At 63.0% G+C, this 13,342-nt stretch overlaps 1 protein-coding gene across 3 annotated transcripts in view; it reads left to right on the top strand.

The window, feature by feature from the left end:
• The window catches only part of RXRA (retinoid X receptor alpha), a 120,612-nt gene that overhangs the window by 84,450 nt on the left and 22,820 nt on the right, over window positions 1-13,342 (top strand). For all 3 annotated transcript variants that reach the window (XM_025359845.1, XM_025359843.1, XM_025359844.1), the window contains 2 exons: window positions 8,135-8,304; window positions 12,787-12,916. In XM_025359845.1, the coding sequence (XP_025215630.1) occupies window positions 8,135-8,304; window positions 12,787-12,916 (300 nt within the window). The remainder of the gene's footprint in view (window positions 1-8,134; window positions 8,305-12,786; window positions 12,917-13,342) is intronic.

The raw sequence follows: 13,342 nt of genomic DNA, 5'->3' as shown, positions 1-13,342 counted from the left end.
CACATGGGCCCCGGGCGGCATTTTCTGGCTGGCGTTGGCTGTCTGGCGAGGGGATGGTCAAGGAGACCTTCAGGTGGTGCTGCTTAGGTTGGAGAGGTGGAGCGGGGGCGTCTTCTGAGCTGTTGGATGCCAGGGGTGGTTCCGGGCCGGCTTCCTCCCGAGGCCAACTCTGCTGCACCCCTGCAGGGCCGCCGGATGGCCCCCAGGCTCTTGGAGCAGTTCCTCCTTTCCTTGCATTTTTGTGCCAGTCTTATTAACAAATCTGTGTCGGGGGTGGTTTGCAGGGAAGGTCCCTCCCCCGATGTCACCACAATTGTCAAGTCAGACCTGGGTCGGAGTCCCGGGCCTCACAGGCGCTGTGACTTCCCAGCCCTGGCTGGCTGTGGACCTCAGTGTCTCCATCTGTCACATCCCCTTTCCTTCTCAGGTTTGGCGATTCCTGACCTCTGAGTGGGTCCTTGGGTCATGGTTTTCTCACGTGTTTGCGGGTGTGCCTCGATTCTTCCCATCGGGTCCCGTGCCCTGGGCTTTGTGGGGGTGGGAGGTGCTGTCTGGGGTGAAGATCTGCTGGTCTGTCCCCGTGCCCCCAGCTCTGCAGGACACCCTTCCTCTGTCCTCTGCCGTGCTGCTCCCAAGGCCCCACACCTGTGTGGCTGGTGTGTCTTACTTCCTCCCCGCCAGCCCGTGTTGGGGTCCCCAAGCAGGATCCAAGCCACTGTCTCACCGTCAGGGATGTCCTGAGTGGCGGCCCTCGTGCTGCAGTTTCATTTCATCATCTCGTGTGTGTGCCGTCTCAGCCTTCACGGTCCTGTTGAGAAATCAGCGCCTCTGCCGGGCCCCGCACTCCCGCAGGGTATCCTCCTTGGGCCGCAAGGCCGAGTGTGACGTACGGGCTGGCATGGGGTCCTTGTGCCCGCATAGCAGAGCTGCCTTCCAGGGCTGGCGTGGCCGTGCCCAGTGTTGCCAGTCAGGCCTTTCTGATGGGGATGCATGTTTCACAGAGTGCTGGCGTGTGCTCAGGCCCACCCTTTGCTGTGCAGGCTGGAAAACCTAGGCCAGAGGGTTCAAGCCTTGCTCAGGGTCACATGCTGGGCTCTGGCTCCCATCCATACCTTGTTGCTTTCACCAGAGGGCAGAGGAGCGTGTGCGCAGCCTGGAGAGGTGTGTGCCCAGAATGGAGAGGTGTGTGCCCAGAATGGAGAGGTGTGTGCGCAGCCTGGAGAGGTGTGGGCCCAGTCCAGTTCTTCTGGGTGCCTGGTGTGGGCAGGAAGGCTTGCTGTGGTGGCAGGTGCAGCTTTGTCCCTGGAAGATGGAAACTGGAACAGGGGCAGGCAGGGGTAGGGTAGGCGGTGGCCAGGGCCTCTGTGCTCAGGCGTGGAGACGGGCCTGTTCTGGGGTGGAGGCCTGAGGCATGGCCGGAGCCGGGTGGGGAAGGCCTTGTGTGCAGCCTGAGCCTGGCAGTTTCTGCGAAGATGCCATAGCACAGACAGCTTGGTTTAGCCGAGACCACTCTCAGATGCTGGGGTCTTCAGGAATACGCCTGCGAGCTTGGTGGTGAATGAGAGCACTGTGCATGGCTGGTGCCGGGCCTGGGCCTACAGCAGTGAGCTTGCTGTCCTTTGAAAGTGATCACCAGGCCGGGCGCGGTGGCTCAAGCCTGTAATCCCAGCACTTTGGGAGGCCGAGACGGGCGGATCACGAGGTCAGGAGATCGAGACCATCCTGGCTAACCCGGTGAAACCCTATTTCTACAAAAAATACAAAAAACTAGCCGGGCGCGGTGGCGGGCGCCTGTAGTCCCAGCTACTCGGGAGGCTGAGGCAGGAGAATGGCGTAAACCTGGGAGGCGGAGCTTGCAGTGAGCTGAAATCTGGCCACTGCACTCCAGCCCCGGCGACAGAGCAAGACTCCGTCTCAAAAAAAAAAAAAAAAAGAAAGTGATCACCAGATAACCAGGGGGGGCCCAGGGTGCAGCCGGTGCAGACTTAGGGGAAGCTCAGGCACTGTGGGAGCCGAGAGGAGGCACCTGACCCTGCCTCGGGCACCCAGTGAGATTCAGGCAGGCAGGAGGGCTGTTGACGCCTGAGGGATGAAAAGGTGTCGGCACCACAGGCCTGATGCAGGGAGCAGTGTCCATGAAGTCTGAGGCTGGCATCACACCGGGCCCTCAGAAGTCAGGGCTGGCCTTTCTGAGCCCTGTCCCGGGCCCTCCAGGCTGCACTGACTCCTTCCTAAGGCCCTGCAGCCCGGTCATCCATGTGCCTGGGATCATCAGAGTCCAGCTGCCTGGGCCCCCCAAAGCCTGGGGATGACACCCCATCCCATCTCAGTGGAACCGTGCAGTGTTGGGGCTGGGGGGACCTGGAGTCACCTGGTCAGACCCCTCCCCTGGTGCCCATTGGTGACTGGGTCCTGTTAGGAGCCCCCCCATCTGGGGGGCCACCCTGGACACCCCCTTCCTGATCCCCACGCGTGGTCTCACTCACCTCTTACCTGCGAGACAGAGAAATGGGGTACAGAGAGGTGAGCCATGGGGAGGTCTAAGGGCCAGCACCAGGCGTGGCGCCTGTTTCTTGCCGGTCCTTCCTGCTCTCTGTCCTTCCTCTTGGCAGTGCACAGCCCTGGAGACCGGACTTAGGGCCGTGAGAGAAAATGCTGCTGTCAGTGGGCCCCCTCCCTTTTGCCTCCAGCAGGATTCTGAGGCAGGAACTTGCTGCCGAGCGCTCTTGCCCCAAACACAGCTGCAGAACTCAGCCTTGGCGTGGAGGGCGCGTCTGCGTGGGCGGCGAGGAGTCGGTGAGGCCCCCGTGCCAAACGTGCCCTGCTGCCAGTGCCTCGTGCACAGAGGGAGTCTCTTGCCTCCCCTACCCTGGCTATGTGGGCTGCACAGCCAGACCTGTGGAGCGCCTTACTCTTGGGCAGGGACGGGGCCCCAGGTGCAGCCTAGGCGCTTGCCCTGCAGGGACCCCACACAGGACCAGTGGCTGGGAGGACTTGGGAGGCACCCTCCTGCCCCGCCTGCATCTGGCTCCAGGTGGGTCCTGAAATGCGGAGCCTCCCTCTCTCCTCCTGGGGCAGACCCCTGCAAGGAGGGCTCCCTGGCAGCGGAGGGCAGGGCTGTTGGCTGCATGGGTGGGGTATTGCAGCAGCCCTGGAGAAAGCTATGGGGCCAAGTTGGCCAACGCTAGGTGTCTGTGGCCTAGAGCATGCAGGATGGGAGCTGTCGGCTGCGGGGGCTGAGCACTCCTGAGTATCAGGCCCCTGGCAGGCAGCTACGCTCACTGGCCTTGATGCCACGTGGTCCCTCAGCCTGGTTTGTGGTCAGACTCCTAGAAACTGAGGGTGGTGCTGAGGCGTCGCATCCCAGTGCAGTGCTGCGAGGACATCGCCTCGGGTTGGTCCCAGGGCTGGCTGAAGGCAGGATGGCCCAGGTGCCCCCATGCGGTGACTCTGCCCCCGGCAAGGGCCCACTGTGGCTCTGGGGCAGATGGGTTCCCACCCCTATGCTGTAGGATGCCACAGGCTGATAGCATCTCTGGTTGGGCAATAGGGCCTGCACGCGCAGGCAGCCACCAGGAGGGACTCGTTCTGCAGCATTCCCGGGACCAGGGGTGGGCAGAGGTGGGGGGACATGCGTGGTGGGTGTTGTCCCTCTGCCAAGCTGAGCCTGGGCCTGTTTGCTGAAGCCGGGGGTGGCAGGGCTTGGGGGGCCCGGAGGCACACGTGCTGTGATGGGGAAGACAGGCCTCACGCTTGGGGGTTCCCAGTCCGATAGAAGAGACCTAGCTTCCACCAGGGGTGGTGGGGGGAGACACTGGCCTAGAGGGGGCAATGCCTGCCCCCCATTCTGCTTCCTCCTCCTCCCCCAGGAAGGCTGCTCCCCATTTCTTCCCTGCCTGCCTTTGCTTCCTGTGCCCACCCTCCGGCTCTGAAGGACTGGGTGTGGAAACAGCAGTGTCTGGCGTGTGCACATGTGTGTGCGTGTGCATGCACTGCAGGGATGTGGCTGGCCCCACAGGTCTCTGCTGTGGGAAGGGAGCCCCGGCTGGGCTCAGGTGTGGCCCTCTTGCCTTCTGGCCTATGACACTGGGCAAGCGACCTTGCCGTGCCCGGTCCTCAGGTTCCTCATCTGTGGTGGGCTGGAGGCATCAGGAATACCCCTGAGAGCTTGTGATGAGAGTGCTGTGCGTGGCTGGTGGCAGCGTTGGAGAACAGTGGTCATGTGTGGGTGTGGGTGTGGTATGTCTGTGTGGTAGATGGGTGTGGCTGTGGTGTGTATGTGTATGTGGTGTGTGTGGTGTGGTATGTATGTGTGTGTTTGTGTGTCTGCATGGTTTGTGTGCACATGTGTGTGCACGGTTCTCATGTTCCGATGCCTTGCTCTAGGTTGAAGCCCTGGAGGGAAAGTAAGCCACTTCCTTTAGAGACTCTAGCTTGCCGTGTGGCCTCTGGCACCGCTCTCTGGGTCTCTGTCACCTCATCCTTAAGAGGAGGCCAGAATGGTTTGGTGGACTTCAGTCCTGCCTATCTTGGGCCCAGCCCTGGGCTGCACAAGGGACAGAGGAAGGACTGAGCCATTGCCACTACCCAAGGCAGAGGAGCCAGTGGGACTGGGGATGCCCTTGGGCCCCGACATGCCTGTCTCAGAGCCGTCTGCCCTTCCCCAGACCCCCTCCCTCCTGCTCGACCCTGGGGGGCTGTGGCAGGTCAGAGATGTCCCTTGCTTCTGTGGGGCTGCTGCACCCCAAGTCCTAGGCCAGCTTGTCTCCAGAGGCTCGGGACCCCACGGATGCTGGGGAGGGGCCGCCCGGGTGGGAGTCTCAGGTCTTCCTGGGGGGACTGGGCTGCGGCGTGTGAGCCTCCTCTGCCTCCGAGCAGCCTCCTCCATGCCTCCACTCCGCCTCCTCCAGCCGCTGCGCTCGGGGCTGGAGGGTAAAGAGGCTCTGTGTTTACAGACGCCTCCCGCCCGGCCTCCGGCGCCAGCGGAACATGAGTCAAGCATGACTTCGTCTAGAAGGTGATTGTGCTGGCAAAGCATAAATCCCGGCCCCTCCTGCCCCCCAGCCTATAAATAAAGTGATCATATTTATAATGATGCTGGGCAGAGCTGCCGGGCCCTTCACAGCTTCAAAGTGCTTCACAAAACACTTGCTAATTAATTCTCGGCTGCCCTGGCGGAGGAGGCAGGTGCCAAGGAACCCAGCCCCAGGCGCCTGGGGAGGAACTGGCAGCGAGGCCCCTCGCTCAGGGCCACCCTTGTCTGGGGCTCCCCATGCCCTGGGGCTACCTCTGAGCAGGAGAGAATCCCTGGCACTGGGCCGGGCTGGCGCGTGGGGTGGGAGGCTGCGGTGACAGCTGTGAGCACCTCCAGGCCCCCCGTGTGCTGGCGCTTCCTCTTGGAGCCATCCTGGGGGTAAGCGTTGTCATTCTCATCTTGCGGATGAGGGAGCCGAGGCACAGAGAGGTCAGGGGACTTGGCCGGGGCCACACGGCTGCTCGGGCTGTGGCAGGCTAGCAGGCTGTGTGGGGCTGGGGTTGTCAGATCCCAGGGCCTGCAGCTTTAGGCTGCTCACTGTCTTGAGCACTCAGCCCTGCCCCTTTGGTTCTCAGAGCCTCAGCTTTTCCACTGGGGAGACAGCAGTGCCATCTGTGTCTTGGCACTGAGACTTTAGAATTCTGCCCTTGCTGCCCATCCTTAGGGTCTCAGGGACCTGGGCCGGTGGAGGTTCGAGTCCCCCTCAGCTCAGATGCTGGCTGAGATCTGCGTGTGCGGGTGCTTCCTGCCCCGGGGGATGCTCAGCATGGGTGGGGTCGGCTCTACAGGCTCAGGACCCTGTACAGAGAGTTGTATCAGTAGTGACCCTGCCCCAGATGAGCACTGCCCTCTGGAGGGCTCACGGAAGTCCCATGTGGGGGCTGACTGGAGCCTTCTGCAGCCCCTGCCGGACCGTTGCCATTTGCCCACCAGCGCTGCTCGCCATCCTGCCCCCACCCGCCATCAGGTTTCCAGTAGGGCCAGGCCTGTGCCTGCCAACTGCGGGGTCCCTGGCTGGCCCCTCAGCCTGGTTGGTGCATCCTGAAGCTGGGGATGGGCCTCCTGGCCGGAGTCTCCCTGTGTGGGCGGAAGTCCCTCGCTCAAGCCAGTGGGCCATGCTGGCAACTGTTGGCACAGCGTGGCTGAGAGGCATCCACGTGCGACTGTTGCAGAGCTGTGGCTGGCGTGAAGGGAACCAGGCGGGGCTGGGGACCCCGGGCTTGGGGGTGTGAAGGGAGGGGCTTGCAGAGCCCCGAGATGGCTGCTCAGCAGAAACTGTGGCTTCAGGAGAAAGTGGCGGCTGACACCGTGGCGGGTGGGGCACGGAGGGCACCAGAGGCACAGATACATTCTCCCACCGTTTTCCAAACCCATCTGAAAGCCAGAAGGTGGGAGGGTGGGACGAGACATGGTCAGTCCATGGGTGGCTGGTGCCTGCGAGGACCCTAGGCTTCCAGGTTTGTGTTCTGCCCACCATCGAGACATCCTGGAGGGACTGGGATGAGCCCCGCCACAGGCCCAGAGAGGTGGCAGCTCCAGGAACCCCTCCACCAGGCCATACCTTTGGGCCCTTAGGAGGGCACCGTCCTAGGCCCTGGGCCCTTAGGAGGGCACCGTCGTAGACCAGGAGGAGAAGGGGCCTGGGTCAGGGACTACCCAGCCCAGCACACTGGCAGGAGGACACAAGGGAGGGAGGAGTTGCCCCCAGGTCCGTGTCTGAGCTCGGAGGAGATACGGCGGGAGGGTCATTCCCAGGGTGAGAGTGGAGAGGTCTTGACTGGAGTACGGGCGTGGAACTGTGCTGGACAGAGGTGGCTGCAGGACCCGACGGTCCCTGTTGCTTTCCTGGCTCTGCTGTTTACTCACTTGGACAGTCATTTTCTCTGTCTCAGCCATAGTTTTCTCATCGGTACAATGGGGTAATGTGAGTGCCCGCCCCGTGGGGCTGTTGGGTGGTGGATGGAACAGAAGGAGGAGGTGGTGGGGTTGGGGACCAGAGCCGCAGCTCAGGACTTTCAGGGAAGGGGACGTGTCTCGGGAGAATGGCCCATAAGCCAAGTGGATGCTTCTGTCCAATTTCCATCTGGGTCCCAGTCTGCCTCCCGGCCCTTCTGGTGGGAGAGCCCCAGACAGGCTGACAGAGGGGCTGAGGTGGCTCCCTCAGTGTTCAAAGTGGACAGTCGAGGAAGGCAAATCCAGGTGGAGGGAAGCTGGGGGCGGGAGGAGCCGCATGTACCTGGGCAGCCAGGGCTCATGCCTCAGGCCCCTTCGCTGAGCGCCCACCCCCGGGGCTGATCAGAGTCAGCTGGCTGGAGCCCATGCCTGATGCAGCTCCTGCTGCCTGCAAGCATCGCTCTGTTTTACCTTAATGCTCGGCCTCTGGTTCCACTGGAGTGGCTGCTTCCTGGAGCGGATTGAAGGGCATCTTGGTGCCCTGCTTAGGGCATGGTCGGTGGAGCTGGGTGAGCCGTCTCTGTGTGGCCAGGGTGGGGCTGGGCGCCTGCCCTCCATTTTTGGCAGGGCCTAGTGTCATTGGGAGGGGCGTGGGGTCTGCAGGTGCACGGTTTCCTGCTTGCCCAGGTGTCTCTGAGCCTGTCACCTCCTGGATATTCCCCTTGTCCAGGCCCTCAGCCAGCATGGGTGCCCCTGTGCCACGTCATGTGTGTGCTCTGCTCTGCTTCTGGGCCTTGGCGGGGACCGTGTCTCCAGCCTGAGCCATGATTCCTCTGCAACCTCCTCCTCCAGTCACATCAACACCTCTTCCAGGAAGGCTTCCTGGTTCTCCCTGAGTCCATAGACCATTTGGGCCTTTCTCACCCCATGTTGAGGTCCCTGCTGCACTGTCTCCTGCCAGGCCCCAGGCAGGCTCCTGGTGTGAACTTTAATTGGAATGAATGCGAGTTGGCCTCTGTTCTCAGAGCACACAGCCACACGGCCAGGCATGGGGCAGAGACGGGGTCTCCATCACCCAGCGCCGGTGGGGATGCCGGTGTTGTGGGTGCGTTGGCTGGGAGCTGGCACCACCCGGCCACGACAGCCTTCCCTGGGAGCCACTGGCCCGGCTGAGTGTGGGGCTGACCTGCACCTCCCGGGTTGTAGCCGTGCAGGAGGAGCGGCAGCGTGGCAAGGACCGGAACGAGAATGAGGTGGAGTCGACCAGCAGCGCCAACGAGGACATGCCGGTGGAGAGGATCCTGGAGGCTGAGCTGGCCGTGGAGCCCAAGACTGAGACCTACGTGGAGGCGAACATGGGGCTGAACCCCAGCTCGGTGAGTCACCGCCTCTGCGGGGGTGGGCAACCCCACCTGCCTCAGTTTCCCTCGCTCACTCACCCTCCCGCCTGAGCAGCTGATGAGCCAGAGAGGTCCTGGGGGCTGCCCTGGGCCCTGTGGCCTCCTCAGCTCAGCCTCTTACCCGAGGTGGCCCTGTGGGCCCCTCGCCCAGGCTGGGCGGCACTCTCCTCTCCTGGCCCATGCACGGGTGGCCCTCGGGGCGGGGACCAGGGGCCCTGCAGCCACATCCTCCTTCTCGGCCATCTCTGCTGGGGCCTTAGCCACTGTGTCCCCTTGGAGTTTGGCCTCTCTGGGTGCGGAGGCTGTCCCTACTCCCTGGTGCCCCTTGGAAAAGGTGTGGGAGGAGGCCAAGCCCCCGGCAAGAGGCTCTGCAGGTTGGTTCCAGGGCTGGCTCTGCCCGCAGCTGTGTGGCCCTGGGCAGGTGCCCAGCCGTCTCGGTGGCTGCCGTAGACGCAGGAAGCAGCTCCGCAGCCCACCAGCTGGTCACCCCCATGCTGACCCTCCTGCCCCCTCCCACCCCGACAGCCTCAAGGGGAGGAGAATTGGTTGGGCCACAGCCCTGCTCCCAGGCTCTTCTCCTGGGCTGGCTCCAGCTGGCCCTGGAGGTGTTGGATTCAAGATCCCCTGGCCTTGTCCTCCCCTCCTTGGACCCTCCCTGTTACTGGCTCCCTCCCTGTGGCATCTTTGCTTCTGGCTGTGGCCTTGCCAGGGAGGGTGGCACAGGTGCGTTGAGCCCCTCCTACCCTAAGGCCCAGGAACCTGCACTGCTCGGGACCCGTTGCTCCCTGGTGAGCTTGTCTGGCTGGGAGACCCCGCCTTGTCCCAGGCCCCACTGAGGGGGCAGCTCCAGCTGTGCCCGGGGTTAGGCAGGTGAGCTCCTGGCCACCCGAGTGAAGGTTCAGAACTGTGCACTAAGCTTCCTGCTGCGGGGGACCTGGGTCCAGCTGGCCCTCAGGGCCCCTGCGTCTTCGCCGCGGTCACCGTGGTGTCCAGTCTTCACCCGTGTCTCCCTGTGGGTTTGGGGCCGGGACCAGAGCCCTGTGGCCACCGAAGACCTTGTACAGGCCAACCATGAGGTCACCTCGACCTTTGTCTCTCTGTGGGTCCAGGCACACCAGCCTGCCCTCCATGCTGGGTGTGCCCTGCAGGTCACTGTCCCCCTGCCCACCACCCCCCTGCCCCTTCATGCTTGCGGCTCCCGTGGCCTGGAGCTGGGCCCTCTGGCTCTTCCTCAGGCTTTGGTCTCAGCTGAGGTACCTCTGGCCTTCATTTGTGCCCCCACCAGGATGGGGACTGCCCCTGTGATGTGGGCTGAGAGCACCTGCTCTTTTCTCTGTGGCCCCTGGCACTGGCCATCACAGGGTGAGGTGTGATCACAGGATAAGGTGTGTGGTGGGTTAATTTCTGCCCCCACGAGGCTGCTGGTGACGGCTCTGCTGTTCCTCACCGCCAGCTTCGGTCAAGGACAGCGACCCCACCCTGCTCCTTGGCACTCACACAGGGCCCGCACCCCCGCTGCCTCTGTCTGTCTGAGGGTGGGGGTCTGCTCTTGTCTGAGACCCCATGGCTGGGTCAGGACCACCCTGCTTCCCTGCCCTTTCTGGATAGGACAACCCGTTGCCCTCACGTCCCTGGCTCTGCTCAGACCTCTACTCTGGCCGGGGACTGGGGCTGCCCGGCTGGGGAGAAGGTACGTGGGACCCTGACAACAGGCACCTTCTTTCCGGAGAAACCGTCCCCGTGAGTGAGAGGCACAGACCCACCCCCAGCCCTGGCTGGTCTACACACCTGCCCTGCCTCGTGCCCGCCTCACCAGCCCTGCGGAGGGCAGGAGAGGGAGGGTGGCTGTGAGGGTTTCATGATCCAGCAGAAAATCCAAAAACAAGTTTGGCAGATGCACAAAGGGCTGCCACGTTTTTATTTCGTGAAGGACACTATTTGGAGGGGGAAATCTGCCATCTGCTCTCTCCCTCACTGCATCAAAGTTGAGGGAGTTTAGAGAACCACAAAGGCAGGCAGGACTCACTGGGGATAAAGGACACAGCTTCCACAGGGACGGGGTCTCTCTGTGCCCGCTCACTCCCTGCTGTGCCTGAGCTCACACTGAACGCTCCTCTGTGGCCTGGCCTGGGTCCAACTTCCAGAACCGCTCACTGGGCCCCTTCCCTCAGATGGGCAAACTGAGGTCCAGAAAGGGGGCAGGCTGCCCAGCGTCGCGGTCCCGGTGCCTGGTTTTTCCCCAGCGCAGGGCAGGGCCTGGGCAGGTCCTGTGGACACTTCTAGGCAGGAGTAGAGCCCATCCATCACACGCCTTCTGTTACAAGAGGCACGTTGGATCTCCAGGCGAGAATGGGAGGTTAATCCTTTCCTGAGGCCACACAGGGAGGTGGAGCCGGGTTCCTGCACTGTTCCTCCCTACCTAGGGGACCCCCTCCAGGCCTAGCCCTGCTGGTACTGGAGCCAGAGCCTGACACCTGCCGGGAGTGTGCCTCCTTCTCCGCTCCAGCCTCCTGGCTCTCCAGCCTGCCACATTCTGCTCCCTGTCCCGGCTGTGCCCACTGCAGGCACATGACAGATGGTGACCCCTGTGCCCACTCCTGCAGAGGTCCGAGCCAGACAGCCCAGGAGGGCTTGAGGCTCTCCTTCCTTACCCATGGCACCAGCCTGTCACCTGGGCCTGCTCTGGGCCCTGTGTTGGCTTCCGAGAGTGGCCGGCCAGCGGCTGGGAAGTTCCTGGGTACAAGGATCCCAAGCAGAGCCACCTGCTGCAGACACAGTGCTTGGGGCTGGTTTTCCCCGCATCCCCCTGCCCCTGCCAGGCCTGCTCGATCCTTTCTCAGGGATGCCCTGTGGCAGATGGGCAGGCAAGAAGGACAGGCCCCTTTCAGCCCCCAGCGTGACAGAAGGAGAGGCTGAGGCTGAGAAGCTGGCCTGGCTGTGGCGGGCCTGGGGGCCACTGAGCACAGAGCCAGGAGCCGTGTGAGTGCTGGGGGCTGCTGATGCTGCTCATGGAAGGTTTGCGGAGGAATGAGTGAGTCACAGACCTGTGTAGACTGTGGCGAACCCCTCTCAGCCGAGGGATCTCACCCCTCTGTGCACCCCTTCTGGCTTGGGTCCCCAAGGACTGCCCTGGCCTCTCCTGAGGGGCCAACTGCAGGCACATGACAGATGGTGACCCCTGTGCCCACTCTTGCAGAGGTCCGAGCCAGCCCAGGAGGGCTTGAGGCTCTCCTTCCTTACCCATGGCACCAGCCTGTCACCTGGGCCTGCTCGGGGCGCTGTGTTGCCTGGTGAGTCTCTGTGCCATTCCTCGGGGGCCTTCTCCGCCCTCAGAGGCCTTTCCCGCCGGGCGCTGCGTTTAGTCTGCACGTCTCTGACGAGCAGGTGGATTCTGTTTGTGGAAGCTCTTCAAAGGGAGGCATTTTTCTCCTTGGCGGATGCCCTGGAGTGAGGGATCCCCGAATCCTGTTGACGGTTGTTAGTCCTGCAGCGGCATCATGGAGGGAGCCGTCGTCTGAGTTCCCCTTACTCAGGACACAGAAGGTCCATGACCCAAGCCCCACCTGCCAGGATTTGGGGAGGGCTCTCCCGTCCTGCCCTACTTCAAGGCCGCCTGGGTCCCCTCATCTGTGAGACTGAGTGGCCCTTTTCCGGCTAGGGCTTTCCAGAGGAGCCGTGAGTGCCGCCCTCTCTCTGTGCCTGGGGCCTGGTATCTCAGCCGAGGTGCCTGCCCTCCCGAGCTCCCACATCCATGCCTGCTGGAACGTGAGAGGCCAGCCCTGTCCCCAGGGTGGGCCACCGTGACCGTCAGAGATGAAGGCGGTCAGTCCCACCCTGCTCCAACACTGCCCCGTATCCGATTTCCCCAGCTCCCCGCGCCTGCCTCCCACAGCTGTGGGACAGACTCGTGTCCTGCCGTAACCTAGTGGCTGGAAACAACACACATTTTATTATCTGACTGTTCTGTGGCCAGAGAGCCAAAATCAGTCTTGGTGGGCTGACGTCAAGGTGCCTGCCGGCTGGCTCCTGCGGGCTCTGCTGGGGAGTCTGCCTCTGCCTCTGCTTCTGGGGCTGCCACATTCCTTGGCTCATGGCCTCTTCCTCCACCTTCAAAGCCAGCAGCGTCTCTCTCCCCTTGGGCCCCAGCGTCTGTGATCGCATCTCTTCCTCTGACCCTCCTGCCTCCCTCTCACAGGCCCTGTGCAATGACCCTGAGTCCCCCTGGTGGTGCAGGCCCACCTCCCAATTTCAGGCCACACCTAATCACCTCTGCCAAGCCCCATGTGCCATGCAGGGTCACATAGTCCCAGGTTCTGGGGATTGGGAACTGGGCATCTTTGGGGGCCGTATTCAGCGCCCCGCATGGGCCCAGTGTGTGGGGCAGGGCTGGTCTGGCTGTGTTCTGTCAGTACACTGGCTTCTGGGACTGAATGTCCTGCTCTTATTCCTCCACTGTAGCCGAACGACCCCGTCACCAACATTTGCCAAGCAGCCGACAAGCAGCTCTTCACGCTGGTGGAGTGGGCCAAGCGGATCCCACACTTCTCAGAGCTGCCCCTGGACGACCAGGTCATCCTGCTGCGGGCAGGTGAGTGGTGGGGCCTGGGCGGGGATGGGGACGCCATGCAGATGGGACACTTACCAGGACACTCCTCACTCCCGGGACACTCCCCCATCCCGGGACACTCCCCCATCCTGGGATACTCCCCCATCCCGGGACACTCCCCCATCCTGGGATACTCCCCCCTCCTGGGACACGCCCCCTTCCCGGGACACTCCCCGCTCCTGGGACACACTCCTACCTCCTGGGACACTCCCCCTTCCCAGGACACGCTCTCCCCTCCCTGGACACACTCCTACCTCCTGGGACACTCCCCCCTCCCAGGACACACTTCCCCCTCCCATGACACTCCCCCCTCCCAGGACACTCCTCCCTCCTGGGACACTCCCCTCTCCCAGTATGTTCTCCCCCCTCCCAGGACACTCCCCTCTCCCAGTATACTCTCCCACCTCC

The sequence above is a fragment of the Theropithecus gelada genome, chromosome 15 (genome assembly GCF_003255815.1).
Source record: "Theropithecus gelada isolate Dixy chromosome 15, Tgel_1.0, whole genome shotgun sequence".
NCBI lineage: Eukaryota > Metazoa > Chordata > Mammalia > Primates > Cercopithecidae > Theropithecus > Theropithecus gelada.
This window is presented reverse-complemented; position numbering and strand designations above follow the sequence as displayed.